Source organism: Eubalaena glacialis, chromosome X, assembly GCF_028564815.1.
Source record: "Eubalaena glacialis isolate mEubGla1 chromosome X, mEubGla1.1.hap2.+ XY, whole genome shotgun sequence".
Classification (NCBI taxonomy): Eukaryota; Metazoa; Chordata; class Mammalia; order Artiodactyla; family Balaenidae; genus Eubalaena; species Eubalaena glacialis.
Genome location: NC_083736.1, coordinates 99,400,621 through 99,422,201, shown reverse-complemented (window position 1 = coordinate 99,422,201; position 21,581 = coordinate 99,400,621). Strand labels below are relative to the sequence as shown.

Here is a 21,581-nt window from a genome sequence, read left to right as displayed (position 1 = left end):
GCTTCCCTGGTGGCGCAGTGGTTAAGAACCCGCCTGCCAATGCAGGGGATATGGGTTCGAGCCCTGGTCCGGGAAGATCCCACATGCCTCAGAGCAACTAAGCCCGTGCGCCACAACTACTGAGCCTGCGCTCTAGAGCCCGCGTGTCACAACTACTGAAGCCCGGGCGCCTAGAGCCCGTGCTCCACAACGAGAGAGGCCACCGCAATGAGAAGCCCGCGCACCGCAAGGAAGAGTAGCCCCTGCTCGCCGCAACTAGAGAAAGCCTGCGTGCAGCAACAAAGACCCAACACAGCCAAAAATAAATAAATTAAATAAATAAATTTATTAAAAAAAAGAAATGTGCTGAGATCCTTCTATATGCCAGGGCCTCTGGAGGATGGGTATACAGAGAATGAACAGTACACAATCTTTTCCCCCTAGCAGGCAAGACAGATAGTTACAGAAATAAGGTTAAGTATGGGGGGTGGGGCGTGAGAAATGCAATCAAATTGAGAGGATGTGCGAAGGGTCTTGCAGGAAATGGGCCTCCTAAGACCAAGGATTGCAACCTGGAGAAGAGGGTTGTTGCAGAGAAAGAAGGGGCGCAAAAGGATGGTCATGTCCCAGGTCACAGGTGAATCCCTGGGACGAGCTGCCAAGTGTGGGTTCTTGGCTTTGCGCAGGAAAGAATTCAAGCCATAGTAAAGTGAAAGCAGGTTTATTTAGAGAGATGCACATTGCACTGACAGAATGCAGCCCGTCTCAGAAAGTGAGAGCGGCCTTGGAAGAAACATACTTGACAGACAGAGTGTGGGCCCTGAAATATGGGGTGGTTAGTTTTATGGGCTGGGTAATTTCTAGGCTAATGAGTGGGAGGATTATTCCAACTATTTGGGGGAAAGGGTGGAGATTTCCAGGAATTGGGTCACCGCCCACTTTTTGGTCTTTTATGGTTAGCCCCGGAACTGTCATGGCGCTGGTGGGTGTGTCTTTTTTTTTTTTTGGCCGTGCTGCATAGCATGAGGGATCAGGCAGGACCTTACGTCCCCAACCAGGGATTGAACCGTGCCCCCTGCAATGGATACGTGGAGTTCTAAACACTGGACCGCCAGGGAATTCCTGGGTGTGTCATTTAGCATGCTGACATATTACAATGAGCATATAATGAGGCTCAACTTCTAGTGGAAGTCGAATCTTCCACCATCTTGGGCCTAGTTGGTTCTAACCAGTTTATGTTGTGTCCTCAACGGCTATGTCGTTCTTTTAAAGGTTGTGCCCTGCCCGCTTCCTGACTCAGGTTTATCAAAGGCCCTGGGGCAGGCGAATGCACAAGTGGGGTGAGGTGAGGTGAGGGAAGGTGTGTTGGGAGCTGAGGCAAGAAGGGCAACTAGAAGCCTATGATGGTCAGTTTTATGTATCAACTTGTCTAGGCTGTGGTCCCAGTTCCTGAATCAAACACTAATCTGGGGGTTGCTGTGAAGGTACTTTTTAAAAAATTTTGGCTGCGCTGGGTCTTCATTGCGGCTTCTCTAGTTGAGGCACATGGGCTCTACAGCACACTCAGTAGTTGCAGTGCGTGGGCTTATATTTGCCCCGAGGCATGTGGGATCTTAGTTCCCCGACCAGGGATCGAACCTGCGTTGGAAGGTGGATTTCTAACCACTGGACCACCGGGGAAGTCCCGGTATTTTGTAGATGTGATTAATATTCCTAATGGTTGTCTTTAAGTAGAGGAGATTTTCCTAGACAATTTGGGTGGGTCTGATTCAATCAGCTGAAAGGTCTTAAGAGCAGAACTGCAGTTTTTCTGAGGAAAAAGGAATTGCAGCCTGCCCTTCCTGATGGCCTGCCCACAGATTTCAGACCTGCTGAGCCAGCCCCACAAAGGTATAAGCCAATTCCTTACAAGAAATCCCTTAATACACACTTCCTCCTGGGTCTTTTTCTCTGGTTGACCCTGACCTATACAAAACCAGATTGTGGAGAGCTTTGAATACCAGTTTCGGGGTGCTGAAGGTAAAGGGCTGGAATCCTGATCCCCAAATTGGAGAGGAAGGGAGGAGGAGGAGCACAGACTATTTTGTTCTAGAAAAGACTGAGGGATGCCCTCTTGTCCATATTTCACATTTCCAACTAACTCCAAAGCTCAGACCACTGGGAGAATTTTGTAAACACCCACCTCCTTGGAAGGGCCCCCTCCCTTCCCCTCCCCACATAGGGCAGGTATGGCTTTGCTTCCTTCTGAGATTCTAGGCATTATAGGAGGGTCTAAATTCATCCATTTATTCAATCAGTCACTTCTTCTGCAGGTATTTCTTCGGCAGCAACTATGGACAAAATAACAGTGCTCAGCCTTTGGATTACAGGAATGAATAAAACACGACCTTTTCCTTGAGAAGCTTTACAGACTCATAAATGACTACTTTAACAGCAGGCAGAGAGAAAGAAGTCCCCCTGTAGGACTAGAAGGAAGGAGTTGCAGCAGAATCTCTCTTTCCTGGGCCTGTCACTTCAATCCCACCGCGCAGGCCTCTTTTTTTTGGCTGCACCGCGCGGGCTTGTGGGATCTTCCCCGACCAGGGACCGAAGCCTCGCCCCCTGCAGTGGAAGCGGGGAGTCTTAACCACCGGACCGCCAGGGAAGTTCACGCAAGGCTCCTTCTAGCGTCACCTTTGACTAGCTGGACCTCCTTGTCATCTTCAAGCAACCTTTCCTGCTCCTTCTGGGTATTAGCGTTTCTTTCAAGACATTTTCTCTTTTCTGTCTACTGCCTATGTTCAGATTTTTCCCTCTCGAGGCCAGTGTGGCCTGTCATTGCTCATATCCTCACCTTCGAATTTTCAGCCAACTCCTAATTCAATGCCAAATTGATGGCAGGTGGGCGTCTCTCTTTTGTAAGCACATCAGAGGGCTTTCAGGCCACCAGAAAGCACATCACATCTGTAGAGACAGCCCAGTGTGCTGCAGCCCACGCTGAGCACACCAGCTCTCAGGAGTCAGCCCTTCCATTAGGCCCTGAACTCCCAAACTTATGTTCTCTGTGTCTTCAGCAAGCATGCAAGCTCTTTGAGGCCAGAGACCCTGCATCTCCCACAGCCTCTAGCACAGACCCTCAGAGTAGATGCATTTTATTATTATTTTTTTAACTTGTGGGAGTTTTTTTAAAGGTTTTTTTTGATGTGGACCATTTTTAAAGTCTTTATTGAATTCATTACAATATTGCTTCTGTTTTATGTTTTGTTTTTTTGGCCACAAGGCATGTGGGATCTTAGCTCCCTGACCAGGGATCGAACCCACACCCCTTGCATTGGAAGGTGAAGTCTTAACCACTGGACTGCCAGGGAAGTCCCTGGATACTTTTTATTTTATTTATTTTATTTTATTTTTAAAAAATATTTATTTATTTATTTTTGGTTGTGCTGGGTCTTAGTTGCGGCATGTGGGCTCCTTAGTTGTGGCATGCAAACTCTTAGTTGCGGCATGCATGTGGGATCTAGTTCCCTGACCAGGGATCGAACCCTGGCCCCCTGAATTGGGAGCTCGGAGTCTTAATCGCTGTGCCACCAGGGAAGTCCCCTTGGATGTATTTTAAACGCTTAAGGATTTGAACTGAAAAACTGGATTGACACCGAAGATATATTAGGAGGTGAGTATTCATGGCTTTTCAAAAGGATTCACTTTAGGAGTCCTTTGAAAGAGCAAAGGGCATGCATGTAAATCATGGTTTTATTAACAAACGTGTATCTTTTTTGTGTGTGTGCTGCGTGGCGTGGCTTGTGGGATTTTTAGTTCCCTGACCAAGGCCCTTGGCAGTGAGAATGCAGAGTCCTAACCACTGGACCACCAGGGAATTCCCAACAGAAGTCTATCTTGAAAGCAGCCCTGTTCCAGAAGATTTATCTCATAAAACAAAGTTTGCTGTTTTACCTTAGGATTTGCCTGGACCCTTTAGATGCATTGCACTCTCCTAGGGTTCCTGTGAGTTGGTTTCCTGTGAATATAGGCTTTATTGTACAAGTTCAGTATCCCAGTGAGTTAGAATCATCTGTGGATTTAAAAGAGATTGGAGATTTCAGCGCCCCTTGACAGAAGGGAATTAGATGAAAGCAGCAGGGCCAAGCAGGCTCTGTGGTCTGTTCTGGTGCTTAACTTTTATGAGTTGGGGAGTTCTCCCAGTTTAATTACTGATCTGAGGAGTGTTTGGGTGATGCTAGAAGTACTTGCCTTTGTCTAAAGAATGTTTAATGTGGAGAAAATGTGCTTTTTCAAAGCTAAAAGGCCGTCTAGCTCAACCCACTCCTTTTATATGGCAAGACACTGATACTCAGAGAAGGGAAGTGAATGCCCAAGGTCACACAGCTAGTTCTTGGAAGAGCTGCAAGTAGAACCAAAATCTCCTGGCACCTAATGCAGCTCTGTTAACAGAGCCAAGCTAGCGTGGGCTCAGGGCTGCAGAAACTGCAAGTCAGATCAAAGCCTCTTCCATTGTTCAGCAGGGGGAACATCTGTCCGTTTTCGACTTGGCTCTTTGAATTTTTCCAGGTCCCTGGAGGCATACATGCCTGCTGTACCAGGTTAGAAAAGGGGCAGGAATGCTTGTCTTTGCCTCGCTTTCCTAGCAATTCCCCTGTCCTTGGGGGCCAAGAGTCATGCCATTGCCATATAGCATTTTTTCCCCTTTTTTCCTATAAACTGTACTAGGAAGCAGGAATTGTAGTTACCTCCAAAAAACTGCAAACAGCTTGCCCATACTGCAGATTTATCTTCAAATTTAAATGAGGGGACTTCCCTGGCGGTCCAGTGATTAGGACTCTGCACTTCCACTGCAGGGGGCACGGGTTCGATCCCTGGTTGGGGAACTGAGATCCTGTATGCTTTGTGGCTTGGCCAAAAAAAATTATTTTTTATATGAGGTAGGGAGAGACAGGTGGGCTTCTGAGTTTACAAGTAGGCAGGCTGAGGGACTGAGTGATTAGGGTTCTAGAGGAGGCAAAGAGAACACTGTTTACCTTGATGGCTTAGACTCTCCCCACTGGCATAATCCCATAGCTGAGAGAAGGGATTTCCAGCAGCCACGTTACCAAGATCACAGGCATGCATACCAATTAAAATATCAGATTCATTGCGTCCTGCATTGGATATGACTAAATCTAACTTTGTAGGAAGCCCTGAGGCACAGCATAAATTGCTCTGTGTGTTAATCAGATGGCTCAAAACCAAACATATGCCCATAATTCCAGTTTTTACTTGGGGAGAGGAAGAGGAGGAAGAGGTCATTTTGAAGGGAGAGCAGGCCTAGAGGGTTATTACCATGTAGGGCATTGAGAAGCCAGAAGAATGCTTGAGGGCCCAGGACATCCTGGCGAGAACAAGGGGTAGGGAAGGAACCAGGTGGTGGGAATCGAAGCCAGCTTTGCCTTCTAAGCCATCTTGCCATGATCTGAGAACTAAACTACCCCTGCCCCCAACCATGGGTCTTCAAAAATCGTTTCTCCTGCTGCCCTTGGCATGCTGCCATAAGTTGGCAAACCGCTAGGGTGGGAGTGGAGTGGGATGTACGGGAACTAAACACTGGGCACAGTAGCTAGAACTCGAAGCTGTCACCGGGAAGCTGGCTAAGAGTTTGGAGTTGAAAGCCGTTTCCTGTGAGCTAAGCCTAAATGATGGGGAAAAACGAGAAGTTCAAGCCTCCTTGAATTATAGCTGCTTCTAGCGAAGAGGATGAGAATGAAGAGAGGAGAGGAGGGTGTCAGAGAAACAAGCTGGGATATTGGCTAAAGGCCAAGAAGAGCCTTGGGTCTGCCTGACTGTGTCCACCCCAGGACGTGGGTCTCTACTGAGGTAGCAGGTGGGCTTCCCAATTTCAAAAGAAAGGCCCAAGAGGGAGGAGGCCTCATATATGCCTTTTTTAGGGGAAGGTGGTTTTGACGGAAAATAATGGATACTTGAAGGAAACAGACACCCAGTTTTCTAGTGCTAGGCTCTTGGTGCAAGCTTAATTAGTTTCTGTGGACCAGCTACAAACGGGGCAGTTCGGTTTGTACTTGTTAAGCTCATACGGCTAAGATTTGGGATTTTTATAGATGTTTTATTCAGCACCACCTCATTAATCCTCCGAGCCTCAGAGGGAGGCTGAAGACTCAGTCATCTTCATTTTAGAGAAGAGACCCAAACAGGCGAAATGACTTGTATCCCATCATATGGCAAGTCAGCGGCTGGGCTGAAGATAGAACCAAGCCCTGACTCTAGGGGGAACCGCTCACCTTAGCCCACATGGCCTCCCTGCTTTGCTTGCTCATTACAGATGCGGAAATCTCGGCTGGCACGGAATCTGGCTCCCCTCAGTCTGTGCCTGGAGCTGACCCTGTGCTAAAGTGTATAAGAGGTAACACTGCAACTGAGAAGGAGGCTTTGATAACGCTGCCCCATCTCCTTCCTGGCACCCTGTCATGCCAGGTCTCTCATCCCCAAAGAAGTGCCTGACCCCCACCTGTGCCCAGATCCATGGAAATAGGCCAGTCCTAGATGTCTTCCCCTTGGAGCCCACACCACTAGTTAGTCCATCTGATGGACCCTGAGTGTGCCCAGCATTTCCACCAAAGCATCTCTGGGGTAGAGGAGAGTGAATCTGGACGCTGGGAAGGTGGACATGGGAATGAAGCCAGAAGTATCAGGCACAGGTCTCAAGTGTCTTTGAAATGATATGTTTTCTTTACAGGGTGTGCAACTTCTGCATTCCTCTCCATATTTTTACATAAAAACATTGAAAATATCATTTGTGTGATATTTGCCTCCAAAATCTTTGAGAAAAATGCAAATGCATAAGGAGTATGGGTCACAGCCTTGGGAGCTCAGACCCCAATTTGAGGAACACAGGGGGGTCCCCTCATTTTGATGGTGCCTTTTTTGGACACAGCTGCTCTACCCACAAATTTTCATGCACAGATACCACTCCACCCCCTGGTTCCGAGAGGCATGTGGCACTAGGGCCGCCTGGCGAAGAGGGTCAGGTGGGCTTGCAGTATCCCACACCTCACACCCCTATGTTACCAATGTCTGGTTACCCACACGCTGCCTGTACCCTGAGCAACTGTTACAGGTTATCCTCTGATGAGTGTGGCTGCATCCATGCCTCTGTTTTCAGGGGAAGGGCTTCAGAGGTGGTGCTGGGCTGAGTACTGCAGGGTAGCAGGTGAAAGCTTGGGCTGGGCTTGGAAACCAACTGGCTTACCGCTTACCCGCTGTGTGACCTCAGGATAGTGATTTAACCTCTCTAGGCTTCAGCTTTCTCCTAAGAAAAGTGGATATGCTCATAGTATCTCTCTCAAAGGATTGTTAAGGAGATTAAATGAGATCGTGGGGAATTCCCTGGCAATCCAGTGGTTAGGACTCTTGTTTTTATTGCTGAGGGCACAGGTTAAATCCCTGGTCGGGGAACTAAGATCCTGCAAGCTTCTCGGCTCGGCCAAAAAAAAAGAAGAAATAAAAGTTTTTAAAAAATGAGATTGAGGGGCTGGCTTCCCTGGTGGCGCAATGGTTAAGAATCCACCTGCCAACGCAGGGGACACAGGTTTGAGCCCTGGTCCGGGAAGATCCCACATGCTGCGGAGCAACTAAGCCCGTGCACCACAACGACTGAGCCTGCACTCTAGAGCCCGCAAGCCACAATTACTGAGCCCGTGTGCCACAACTACTGAAGCCCACGTGCCTAGAGCCCGTGCTCCGCAACGAGAAGCCACTGCAGTGAAAAGCCCGCGCTCCACAACAAAGAGTAGCCCCTGCTCACTGCAACTAAAGAAAACCCACACACAGCAACAAAGACCCAACACAGCCAAAAATAAAAATAAATAAAATAAATTTTAAAAAATGAGATTGTGCATGTAAAGTACTTAACACAGTGCCTGGCATAGGGTAAGCGCTCGTACACAGTTGTTTGTGCACATTTAAGGGCAGCAGTCAAGTTTTCTGTGTTGTGGAAGGTTCCCAACCTACTACAGCTGCATATTCCTTTCAGCCAAAGCAGTGAACATAGGAATGAGGAGTCAACATGCAGAAGGACGGACATCACAGACAGGAGGGCAGGGAAGCTCAAACTGAGCACCTTGCTAAGTGGTAGGTCCAGAACCTGCAGCTGGAAACGTCAGTGAGGGTGCCAGAGGATGTCCCCGTGATGCTGGGAGCGTGGGCAGCACTTGATGTGTGGGCGTGTGGTCATGAGTGGGAAGCAGTTGCTAGAAACCCAAAGTGAAACAAGCCGTTCTGTACTTGTGAGAAGGCAGGCCTCCATAATTTCCACCTAACGGTGGCCTCCAGCAGGTCAGGGCATTGAAACCAAGAGACTCGCCTGGAATCTGGAATCCAGGACATTTTGCCCGGGCCCGAGACTGAACCCTCAGAGGCCATTTCCTCCCACTCCATGGAGGACCTCCTCCTTGCTCCAGACACACACCCACACTCTGGCTTCCAGCCTACAGGATGGGGCATGGGGTGGAGCTATTACTGCCATCCTAGTGGCTGTTTGGAGGAATTTGATCCTAAGACATTATGCTAAATTCATGCTTCTTCCCAGTGCTGGCAGCTGATCCTTCCCCGCCCCCTTGGCAGTAAAGCTCTGGCTGAGGCAGGTCCTTTCAAATCATTGTTGATGAAATTGCCTATTATCCGCAGTGCCTTAACAACAGCTTGGAAAAAATGTGACTGTTCCAGCACCACAGGCATCCTGGGCCCACACCAATAGCATGAACCCATTTTCCTTGAATGGACTGAAGTTGGAAAGGCAGGAGTCAGGCTCTGGGGACTTGTGTCAGGTACGGGATGGCTGGAGAGCATCAGCTTCAGGCTCCGGCTCAGGCCAAAGCTGGTGAGCAAGATGCTGGTGGGAAGATGTCCCTGCCAGCCCCCACTCAGGGCTCCCAGCTCTGCAGAGAAAGGCCCTGGGACCACAGGAAAGGAGCCCATCGATCACCTCAGGGGAGTTGGCGAAGCTTTTGGAAAGTAGTTGGTGAAACTCAGCTGAGTCCGTGGGACGCTGGGTGATGGACCTGACTCCTCATCTTTGATAGGAGGATGCCGGGCTGCCTGGCCTCGTCCAACTGCACTGACCTGGATTAGTCATTCCCTGAGGAGAGAGGACCCTTTTCACGAGGTACAGAGGTCTGGGAGGACTCACTCACGGCAGTCATCTCATTCAACACTCATGCATTCAACAAATACTTATTGAAGAACTACTATGTGCCGGGTGGGTGGGTACCCAGAGTATAGAACCGAATAAGAATGCTTTCTGACTATAAGGAGTCACCAGTGTAGTTCAGGAGCCCAAGATTCTGGACTGTCCAGTCAGGTCGTTTTGAGTGGTGGCAGGCCTCACTTTACACTGGCACCAACTTCCTGAGTCCCAACGTGATGCTGTGGGACAGTATCCCTGGCAGGCAGCATCCCTGATGGGCAGCTCCCAGTCTGACTGTGTTGTCTCCGGCTCCTCCTCCATGCTTAACTTCCAAACCACTATATTTATTTTTAAATTTATTTATTTATTCATTCATTAATTTTTAATATTTTAATTTTTTGAATTTTTGAATTTTATTCATTTTTTTATATAGCAGGTTCTTATTAGTTATCTATTTTATACATATTAGTATATATATGTCAATCCCAATCTCCCAATTCATCCCACCACCACCATCCCCCTTCCCCCCTTGGTGTCCATACGTTTGTTCTCTACATCTGTGTCTCTATTTCTGCCCTACAAACCGGTTCATCTGTACCATTTTTAGAGATTCCACATATATGCATTAATATACGATATTTTTTTCCTCTCATTCTGACTTACTTCACTCTGTATGACAGTCTCTAGATCCATCCACGTCTCTACAAATGACCCAATTTCGTTCCTTTTTATGGCTGAGTAATATACCATTGTATATATGTACCACATCTTCTTTACCCATTTGTCTGTCGACGGACACTTAGGTTGCTTCCATGTCCTGGCTATTGTAAATAGAGCTGCAATGAACATTGTGGTACATGACTCTTTTTGAATTATGGTTTTCTCAGGGTATATGCCCAGTAGTGGGATTGCTGGGTCATATGGTAATTCTATTTTCAGTTTTTTTTTTTTTAAATTAATTAATTATTTATTTATTTTTGGCTGTGTTGGGTCTTTGTTTCTGTGCGAGAGCTTCCTCTAGTTGTGGCAAGTGGGGGGCCACTCTTCATCGCGGTGCACGGGCCTCTCACTGTCGCGGCCTCTCTTTTTGCAGAGCACAGGCTCCAGACACGCAGGCTCAGTAGTTGTGGCTCACGGGCCTAGTTGCTCCGCGGCATGTGGGATCTTCCCAGACCAGGGCTCGAACTCGCATCCCCTGCATTGGCAGGCAGATTCTCAACCACTGCGCCACCAGGAAAGCCCAATTTTCAGTTTTTTAAGGAAACTTCATACTGTTCTCCATAGTTGCTGTATCAATTTACATTCCCACCAACAGTGCAAGAGGGTTCCCTTTTCTCCACACCCTCTCCAGCACTAGTTGTTTGCAGATTTTCTGATGATGCCCATTCTAACTGGTGTGAGGTGATACCTCATTGTAGTTTTGATTTGCATTTCTCTAATAATAGTGATGTTGAGCATCTTTTCATGTGTTTGTTAGTCATCTGTATGTCTTCTTTGGAGAAATGTCTATTTAGGTCTTCTGCCCATTGTTTGATTGGGTTGTTTGTTTTTTTAATATTGAGCTGCATGCGCTGTTTATATATATTGGAGATTAATCCTTTGTCCACTGATTCTTTTGCAAATATTTTCTCCCATTCTGAGGGTTGTCTTTTCATCTTGTTTGTAGTTTCCTTTGCTTTGCAAAAGTTTTAAGTTTCATTAGGTCCCATTTGTTTATTTTTGTTTTTATTTCCATTACTCTAGGAAGTGGATCAAAAAAGATCTTGCTGTGATTTATGTCAAAGAGTGTTCTTCCTATGTTTTCCTCTAAGAGTTTTATAGTGTCCGGTCTTACATTTAGGTCTCTAATCCATTTTGAGTCTATTCTTGTGTATGGTGTTAGGGAGTATTCTAATTTCATTCTTTTACATGTAGCTGTCCAGTTTCCCCAGCACCACTTATTGAAGAGACTGTCTTTTCTCCATTGTATATCCTTGGCTCCTTTGTCATAGATTAGTTGACTATAGGTGCGTGGGTTTACCTCTGGGCTTTCTATCCTGTTCCATTGATCTATATTTCTGTTTCTGTGCCAGTACCATAGTGTCTTGATTACTGTAGCTTTGTAGTATAGTCTGAAGTCAGGGAGTCTGATTCCTCCAGCTCCGTGTTTTTCCCCTCAAGATTGCTTTGGCTATTTGGGGTCTTTTGTGTCTCCATACAGATTTTAAGATTTTTTGTTCTAGTTCTGTAAAAAATGTCACTGGTAATTTGATAGGGATTACATTGAATCTGTAGATTGCTTTGGGTTTTATATTCATTTTCACAATATTGATTCTTCCAATCCAAGAACATGGTATATCTCTCCATCTGTTTGTGTCATCTTTGATTTCTTTCATCAGTGTCATAGTTTTCTGAGTACAGGTCTTTTACCTCCTTAGGTAGGTTTATTCCTAGGTATTTTATACTTTTTGTTGCCGTGGTGAATGGGATTGTTTCCTTAATTTCTCTTTCTGATCTTTCGTTGTTAGTGTATAGGAATGCAACAGATTTCTGTGCATTAATTTTGTATCCTGCAACTTTACCAAATTCATTGATTAGCTCTAGTAGTTTTCTGGTGGCATCTTTAGGATTCTCTATGTATAGTATCATGTCATCTGCAAACAGTGACAGTTTTACTTCTTCTTTTCCAATCTGTATTCCTCTTATTTCTTTTACTTCTCTGATGGCCGTGGCTAGGACTTCCAAAACTATGTTGAATAATAGTGGTGAGAGTGGACATCCTTGTCTTGTTCCTGATCTTAGAGGAAATGCTTTCAGTTTTTCACCATTGAGAATGATGTTTGCTGTGGGTTTGTCATATATGGCCTTTATTATGTTGAGGGAGGTTCCCTCTATGCCCACTTTCTGGAGAGTTTTTATCATAAGTGGGTGTTGAATTTTGTCAAAAGCTTTTTCTGCATCTATTGAGATGATCATATGGTTTTTATTCTTCAGTTTAATATAGTGTATCACATTGATTGATTTGAGCATATTGAAGAATCCTTGCATCCCTGGGATCAATCCCACTTGATCATGGTGTATGAGCCTTTTAATATGTTGTTGGACTCTGTTTGCTAGCATTTTGTTGAGGATTTTTGCATCTATATTCATCAGTGATATTGGTCTGTAATTTTCTTTTTTTGTAGTATCTTCATCTGGTTTTGGTATCAGGGTGATGGTGGCCTCATAGAACGAGTTTGGGGGTGTTCCTTCCTCTGCAATTTTTTGGAAGAGTTTGAGAAGGATGGGTGTTAGCTCTTCTCCAAATGTTTGATAGAATTCACCTGTGAAGACATCTGGTCCTGGACTTTTGTTTGTTGGAACATTTTTAATCACAGTTTCAATTTCATTACTTGTGATTGGTTTGTTCATATTTTCTATTTCTTCCTGGTTCAGTCTTGGAAGCTTATACCTTTCTAAGAATTTGTCTATATCTTCCAGGTTGTCCGTTTTATTGGCATAGAGTGGCTTGTAGTAGTCTCTTAGGATGTTTTGTATTTCTGTGGTGTCTGTTGTAACTTCTTTTTCATTTCTAATTTTATTGATTTGAGTCCTCTCCCTCTTTCTTGATGAGTCTGGCTAAAGTTTTATCAATTTTGTTTATCTTCTCAAAGAACCATCTTTTAGTTTTATTGATCTTTGCTATTGTTTTCTTTGTTCCTATTTCATTTATTTTTGCTCTGATCTTTATGATTTCTTTCCTTCTACTAACTTTGGGTTTTGTTTGTTCTTTGTTCTCTAGTTCCTTTAGGTGTAAGGTTAGATTGTTTATTTGAGATATTTCTTGTTTCTTGAGGTAGGCTTTTATTGCTATAAACTTCCCTCTTAGAACTGCTTTTGCTGCATCCCATAGGTTTTGGATCTTCGTGTTTTCACTGTCCTTTGTCTCTAGGTATTTTTGATTTCCTCTTTGACTTCTTCAGTGATCTCTTGGTTATTTAGTAACATATTTTTTAGCCTCCATATGTTTTTGTTTTTTACATTTTTTTCCCCTGTAATTGATTTCTAGTCTCATAGCATTGTGGTTGGAAATGATGCTTGATATGATTTCAATTTTCTTAAATTTCCCAAGGCTTGATTTGTGACCCAAGGTGTGATCTATCCTGCAGAATGTTCCACGTGCACTTGAGAAGAAAGTGTAATCTGCTGTTTTTAGATGGCATGTCCTATAAATATCAATTAAATCTATCTGGTCTATTGTGTCATTTAACACTTGTGTTTCCTTATTAATTTTCTGTTTGGATGATCTGTCCATTGGTGTAAGTGAGGTGTTAAAGTCCCCCACTATTACTGTCTTACTGTCAATTTCCTCTTTTATAGCTGTTAGCTGTTGCCTTATGTATTGAGGTGCTCCTATGTTGGGTGCATATGTATTCATAATTGTTATATCTTCTTCTTGGATTGATCCCTTGATCATTATGTAGTGTCCTTCCTTGTCTCTTGTAACATTCTTTATTTTAAAGTCTATTTTATCTGATATGAGTATAGCTACTCCAGCTTTCTTTTGATTTCCATTTGCATGGAATATCTTTTTCCATCCCCTCACTTTCAGTCTGTATGTGTCCCTAGGTCTGAAGTGGGTCTCTTGTAGACAGCATATATATGGGTCTTGTTTTTGTATCCATTCAGCAAGCCTGTGTCTTTTGGTTGGAGCATTTAATCCATTCACGTTTAAGGTAATTATCAATATGTACGTTCCTATTACCATTTTCTTAATTGTTATGGGTTTGTTTTTGTAGGTCCTTTTCTTCTCTTGTGTTTCCCACTTAGAGAAGTTCCTTTAGCATTTGTTGTAGAGCTGGTTTGGTGGTGCTGAATTCTCTTAGCTTTTGCTTGTCTGTAAAGCTTTTGATTTCTCTGTCGAATCTGGATGAGATCCTTGCCGGGTAGAGTAATCTTGGTTGTACGTCCTTCCCTTTCATCACTTTAAGTATATCATGCCACTCCCTTCTGACTTGTAGAGTTTCTGCTGAGAAATCAGCTGTTAACCTTATGGGAGTTCCCTTGTATGTTGTCATTTTTCCCTTGTTGCTTTCAACAATTTTTCTTTGTCTTTAATTTTTGTCAATTTGATTATTATGTGTCTTGGCATTTTTCTTCTTGGGTTTATCCTGCCTGGGACTCTCTGCGCTTCCTGGACTTGGGTGGCTATTTCCTTTCCCATGTTAGGGAATTTTTCGACTATAATCTCTTCAAATATTTTCTCGGGTCCTTTCTCTCTCTCTTCTCCTTCTGGGACCCCTATAATGCGAATGTTGGTGCGCTTAATGTTGTCCCAGAGGTCTCTTAGGCTGTCTTCATTTCTTTTCATTCTTTTTTCTTTATTCTGTTCTGCGGCAGTGAATTCCACCATTCTGTCTTCCAGGTCACTTATCCGTTCTTCTGCTTCAGTTATTCTGCTATTGATTCCTTCTAAGTGTATTTTTCATTTCAGTTATTGTATTGTTCATCTCTGTTTGTTTGTTCTTTAATTCTTCTAGGTGTTTGATCTTTAATTATTCTAGGTCTTTGTTAAACATTTCTTGCATCTTCTCGATCTTTGCCTCCATTCTTTTTCTGAGGTCCTGGATCATCTTCACTATCATTATTCTGAATTCTTTTTCTGGAAGGTTGCCAATCTCCACTTCATTTAGTTGTTTAAAAAAATTTTTTTTATAAATGTATGTATTTTAGTTTATTTTTGGCTGCATTGGGTCTTTGTTGCTGCGTGCGGGCTTTCTCTAGTTGTGGTGAGCAGGAGCTACTCTTCGTTGTGGTGCGTGGGTTTCTCATTGAGGTGGCTTCTCTTGTTTCGGAGCACAGGCTTTAGGCACGTGGGCTTCAGTAGTTGTGGCTTGCGGGCTCTAGAGCGCAGGCTCAGTAGCTGTGGCACACGGTCTTAGTTGCTCCGCGGCATGTGGGATCTTCCCGGACCAGGGATCAAACCCGTGTCCCCTACACTGGCAGGCAGATTCTTAACCACTGTGCCACCAGGGAAGCCCCATTTAATTGTTTTTCTGGGGTTTTACTTGTTCCTTCATCTGGTACAAAGTCCTCTGCCTTTTCGTGTATCTTTCTGTGAATGTGGTTTTCCTTCCACAGGCTGCAGAATTGTAGCTCTTCTTGCTTCTGCTGTCTGCTCTCTCCCAAACCACTTTAGCCACGACTTTTGCAAACATGAGAAAAAGCATCTGTGTCCAAGCTTTGGAAGGAAGTGACTCATCAGGGCTACTGTAAATGGTTGTATAGTTTGTACAACCGGCCATCAAAGTAAGTGGGGCTGAAATTACCAAGACGTGTGCCCACAGGTCTAGCATCACCCAGAGGAGGACTGTTTTTTTTGTTGCTGTTGTTTTCTAATTCATCATGGTGGGTAGGTGCAGCAGGGAGAATCTTTTTCTAGTTGGCACAAAGGCATCTCATAGGCTAGAGGGGACCTGTGATTACCAGAAGGACCTAGAACAGGAGAAATAGAATCATCACCCACCATTAGGTAACTCTCTGAAAAGCCAGAGAAGTCAGCTCTGCTTAGGTTCCTGCTGCTTCTATTGTATGGAAATACCCCTCTCCCAAGAAATCGCCAGAGGCCATTGCAAGGGATTGGCTAGCCTGAGCTACAAGGCAGTCAAGCTACGTTCTGAGGTGACTGGGCACGTTTCAGATGGAGAGGCCCCATTTCCCAAAGCAACTTGAGAGCTGACCTGAATCCCTATCTCCCAATTCCCAGGCTGTCCGGTGCTGAGGAGCACATTGTTTTTATATGCCCAGCCCACCCCATCAGCTCTGAGGTCACAGCCATGGTGGCCAGGTGAGCCAAAGGACCCAAGGTCAAGAGAAAGGAGTAGACAGTATCCAACTCCCGTGACCAACAGGAGACTTCTAAGAGGGGCAAAGGGGAGGCGGGAGAAGCAGGGTCCTCATCTCTCCTCAACAACCGGGGCCCAGGTAGATGGGCACGGAGGCCCGGGGGAGCACCCAGCAACCAACAATTCAAGGACACAAGGACACCCACACAGAGGCACTGCAAAGACTTATTGGGATAGTAAGATGAATAGATTTAATCATTCTTGTTTGAAAAACAAGACATAAATTAGTATATATATAGAATTTATATATTTTATGTAGTATATATACTATATACAGACATTAGAAAATGTGTTCTCTCCATGAGGCCGAGGGAGAGGTGAAGGATGGTGGTGGAATGAATGACACAGGTGGGGCCTGAGTGGTGAAGGGGCAGGATCAAGAAGTTGGGAGAAGAGGCAGACCACGTCAGCACGCAGGCTTGCGGTGGTCGCGGGGGGCAACGGTTCCCCACTGGCTGCATCTCTGGCCCATTAAACAACTTGGTCCTGTGGGAGGAGAGGCAAGGAAGAGGGGGGCTGGCTTTTGCAGAAGGAGCTCCCCTAATCCTTGCCGGGAGGAATCGCCACTCAGGGAGTCCTTTATCGCACTCGGGGATACCAAGGATGGGCGGGGGTTAAGCACAGTGTACATCTTTATAAAACTCACATAAGAATGGGAGGTTTCACGTGAGCCTCTCATGGAATGATGAAAGAGAGGCAGATACAGGGCACGAGCTTGTGGGAAATGGGGGGTATGGAGAGGTGGATGAGAAGCAATCTATACAGAAGAAACATTGGCTTTCTTTGTTCCCTACAATGGGCAATTAGTAGGGACTCCGTGTCTTCACTCCCAGGAACGTTGTAGTGGGGGCGGTGACGGCAGCAGATGTGTCAAGGAGGATGCTAAACAGTGTGGATTCCCTTCCAGATGACTCGGAGGAGTGGGGAGAGAGAGAGAGAGAGAGAGACAGAGAGATAGAGAGAGAGAGAGAGAGAGAAAGAGAGAGAGAGGGAGGGAGAGAGAGGTGCCAGACTGCACCGGGTAAGGCGCTCAGCTTCTTTTCTTAGAGAGATAAATCCACAGGGTCAATACACAGCCAAAAGCATATACTCAGGATTAACATATCACGCTAGCTTCCAGAAGTTTAAGATATAGTCATCAACACCCCCCCGACCCCTCCCCCCCACCCCCCACCCCCCATCTGTAGCTAAGTCGGACTCCTAAGGACAGTCTGTCTGGTAGAGAGATGTTGAGAGGAGCCGCACGCCGGCAGCGACAGCCCCTGCGCTGGGCCGGGCCAGGTGGGCTCTGAGGCCTGCGCCGGGTCTCCCCAGGGCAGACGTGTTCACCAGGTACCTTACCCAGAACGAGCGGGGTGATCCCAGATGCTTGCTCCCTAGTGGACTGAGCCGCCCTGCCCGTCAGCGAGGGGCAGGGCACTTTGGGGATGGCTGGTGTGGAGCTACTGGGCCCAGGGGCGACCGCTCCCCAAGGCCGCCAGCCTGCTGGGCCGGCCACAAACAGCTGAGCGCGGCTGTTTTCTGCAGACCCACTACCCGGGCACAGGCTCTCCGGGGTGGCTCCTGCCGAGTGAGCCTGAGCCCAGGGTGGGTAGGCACGTCTGGACTGGGTGCCCGAGCCTCTCCGCTCGCTCGGCGCTGTGGCCTGCTGCTACTGCCACTGCTCCCCAGAGGGGCACAGGAGCCAAGAGGAGCTCAAGGCCCACGGGCCTCCTGCTTCAGGCCCACCTCCCTCCGGCTCCCATGATGGAGCAGGAAGTGGGCCTGACGTCACGTCTCAGCCCTAGAGAAGAGAGGCAATACAGCTCTGCGGCGGGCGTAGTGACGTGGGGGGGGGGCTTGGCCCTCACAGTGACGCCCAGAGGCCAGGGAAGGGGTGAGGATACCCAGGGTGGCAGCTGCCGGGAGCCCTCAGGGACAGCCTCAACGCAGGGAGCTGTCACTCCCTGGAGACTGAGGGCTCCGGGACCCTGACTGGCCCAGCAGACACCTATACTCACCACAAGATGCAAAGACCACAAAGCTCAAACCTGGGGCCACGGTTGGGGAAGGGGGGCAGGCCCGGGCAGATGGCCTACTTAATAAGGGTTTTTAAGGAGCGGGTGAATGTGCTCATAACAGTCGCTGAAGTGGGGGAGCCCGGTGTGTGCCCCGCGGCCGCTGCCTGCTGCTGCTGCTTGAGGCTCCGGGCGGTGGACTCCTCGGCTGCGCGCAGCAGGAAGGTGTAGTTCCTCACCACCTCTTCCACCTTGGCCAGCAGCTCTTGGCGCTGGGCCTCGGAGCGCACGATGAACACCAGCCGCACGAAGGTCTCAATGAGGCTGCTCAGCACCTGGAAGCTGCCCGTGATGGCCGCCAGCATGTGAGTGGGGCTCTTGTCCACGTTAGCCACGCGGCGGCAGGAGGCCCGGAGCTCCTTGAACTTGAGAGCCAGCTCGAGCTTGTATTCAGAGATCTGGGAGACGTAGGGCTTGGGGGCGCGGGCCTCGGGGCTGGCCACGCACTGCCGCAGGACCGTCAGCAGCTCGTTGGTGTCCAGCCGGGCGGCCAGGAAGCCGTCAGGCAGGCCGTAGGCATGGGCCCGCAGGGCGTTGATCTTGGCCAGGCTCCCCTCGAAGGTGGACACCCGCAGGTCGATCTCCTGGGTGCGGGAGGCCTCCGGGCTGCTGCAGGTGGCGGCATCCAGCACCTGCAGGGTCCTGCTCACCACGGGCACCACCTGCTCGTCCAGCTTCATGCCGGGCAGGATCTTCATGGGGATGGAGTAGGAGAGCTCGTCCTTGCCGTCGCTGGTGTCATCCGCCATGTCGCACTTGCGGTAGTAGAAGCAGTAGCGGATGGAGCAGCACTTGCCGCTCTCGCTGTCCTCGTCCAGCTCCGCGGGCTTCCGGTACACCTCTTCCGGCAGTGAGAACACGGCCATCTGTCTGGGGCCTTTGGTCTCAGGGGCAACGTGGACGTAGGAGGGGTCTCCCAGGGTCGGGGATTCCAGGGACTTGCTTTTGGGACCCATGCCTAGGGGGAGGCCTGCCTCTACCTCCTTGGCCTCCCTGGGCAGCATGCCCAGTGGTGGGTGCGGGTAGACGTCCGAGGTCAGCGAGGCCCTGTCGCCCTGGTCCAGCTCACTGATGCTGTAGCGGCGCATCAGTTTCCTGTAGTTGGGAGCTCCTAGACACTCGCCCCCCGAGGCACATGTGGTCAGGCATGAAACGCCGCTCTCAGGGTCCGATCGGCACTCTCGGGATTCCAGGCTGGTGGAGCGGATGCGCCGGACACTGGTGGGGCTGCCGAGGCTCAAGCCTGGGCCGGCCTCTGGCTGCCTCTGGGTAGGGGGGACCTTGTCCCTCTCCCTGCCCCGGAGGCCGGGCACCGGCGTCTGGGGGGCCTGAGGCCGGGCCCCCCGGCACATGCGCTTGCAATCACAGCTGCGCCTCTGCTCTCGGGACATGCCGGGCCCCTGCTGCACGGGGCTGCTGCGGAGCTGGCAGCTGCAGCGGCCTGGAGCTGGGGGTTGCAGGTACTCGGTGCCCGACAGCTCCCCCTGGCTTGGTGGCTTGAGAAGTTCCTCAAGGAACTCCAGCTCATACTGCTTTACCTTCTGCAGCTGGGCCTGCCTCTCATCGGTCTCCTTCTTCTGGCGGGTTGGGAAGGTGGCAGAGAACAAGTTGCGGAGCCGGAAAGGACCCCGGGACGATTTGGGCTTGGTGGGGCCTTCGGAGGCCAAGTGGGCTCCGTCCAGGGTCGTTTCGATCTTTCTGGAGGGCATGGTGCTCACCTGCCGGCTGGCAGCCTGAGGCCTCAGTGGGCTCTGGCCTCGCGGCGGGCAGCTGGGGCTCTGCAGAACCATGGGGTAGCCGGCTCGGGGGACCAGGCTGGTGTCTTCAAGCTTGCTGCTTTGGGGGGTGCTCTCCAGCTGCCCCTTCTCCCCCTGGCCGGAGACAGTGCCCTGCTTGTGCAGGGAAGGCTTAGCACCCTCAGGCCCGCCCTTGCCCGCCACCTCCCCGCTACCTGGCTTGCCCACTGACTCTCGACTCGCTCGAGAAAGATAGCTTTTGGGAGGGAAACTTTGAATAGGCAGCCTGTCCTCTTGTGAGGAGAGGTGCAGGCTATCAGCTCGGCTGCCTGCGGGTGCTCTGGAGCCGGAAGAGACCTCTGGGCTCAGCTGCGGCTGCGAATTCCGTGAAGCCTCTGGAGCACTGGGACTCATTTTGAACTTGAGATTCTTATTGGCACTGCCGCTCATCACGCTAACTTCTGGCCTTCCCATGCTGACCTCTGACCTCCCCATGCTGGCCTCTAACCTCTCCCCACTGTTGGGGGGGTTCCCCAAGGCCCCGCCAGGGGCAGATAGACTCTTAGTATGAACCACCTGCTGTAGGGTGGCCGAGATGATGGCTGGGGTCACACTGCCCTTTGGGTCCAGGATGAGCTTGGGGCTCAACCTGACCTCCTTGGGCAGGCTCTCCCTTAGCTCAGAGACCTGCTCTTCACTGAGGGACGGTGTGGCCGCCCTCAGTGACATCTCTAGGCCCGCCCGAGTGTGGCCAGGCCCTTTGTCCTCAGGAACTGGGGATAGCAGGCTCAGATTCTTCTGCTCACTCAGCTGAGGGGACAGCGCTGGGTGCACAGCCAGGGCATACGTTCGCTCGCGCTGTGGCTGGGCCTCTGACGGGGGCACCTTCCTCCGAGCACCAGGGGCGCCAGGACTCTGGCCTGTGACAGCTGGCTGGAGGGACGGGTTGGGATCCGGGCGTCCGAGAGAGTAAGGGGCCGTGAGGACGGCCTGGGCTGCACAGCTCTGGATCCGGAAGGGCAGGTCCTTGCGGGCCAGGAGGCTGTCCTTGTTGAGATGCTGGGCCAGGAAGTAGGTGGTATTCTGGTGTTGCTTCATGGCTGACATCATCTCCGACATGTCCGTGAGCTCCGAAGAGTTGGTTTCATGGCCCGAGTCCAGCGACGATTCAGGGGTGATTGTGGCCAGCACAATCAGACCTGGAGGGACAGGGATAGCGTCTGCAGCATTTACTCGTGTCAAGTCCTTTCCAACCATATGTAGAGAGTCTATGAGGGTCAAGGTTAGTCAGCAGGGTTTCAAGCTGGAAAAAACCAGTCAGGCCTGGGGGGCCTGCAGGGCTGAGGGTGGGAGGAGGGGAGGGGAGGGGACAAAGAAAGGCAAGCTGGGAGAGGGGTGATGAAGGGCTGGAATCCGAAAGAGAAACAAAAGAGGCCTAGAGAAGATCTGGGCAGTTTGATGGCAAATTAACATGCAAATCACAGGCAAAACAACATGCTAATCATCACTATTTTTAGATTCAACAGCTAGGAAATTTTTGTTAATTGTCCTGAAGAGAGCCAGCAAAGAGAGCTCCCTCTCTCTCCGGCCCTCCTCATCTGGCCAGGCCTGCCTACAGTCCCTGCAGCTGAGGCCATTTAGCTGAGCTTGGCCTCTCTCTGGCTATCACATGGGCCTCTAGCCTGGGAGCAGCCAGTGCTTGGAGCTCCAGACTCTGAGCAAAGAGAAATGCCAGGCCTGGGGGCCGAACACATGGGGGCTGCCCGACACCAAGGAT

At 49.0% G+C, this 21,581-nt stretch overlaps 1 protein-coding gene across 1 annotated transcript in view; it reads right to left on the bottom strand.

Moving 5' to 3' along the window:
• Nucleotides 1–18,085: 18,085 nt before the first annotated feature.
• FRMPD3 (FERM and PDZ domain containing 3) overlaps nucleotides 18,086–21,581 on the bottom strand; it is a 56,092-nt gene continuing 52,596 nt past the window's right edge. Inside the window, exon 14 of the mRNA XM_061179090.1 lies at nucleotides 18,086–21,003. Within this exon, the coding sequence (XP_061035073.1) occupies nucleotides 18,086–21,003 (2,918 nt within the window). The remainder of the gene's footprint in view (nucleotides 21,004–21,581) is intronic.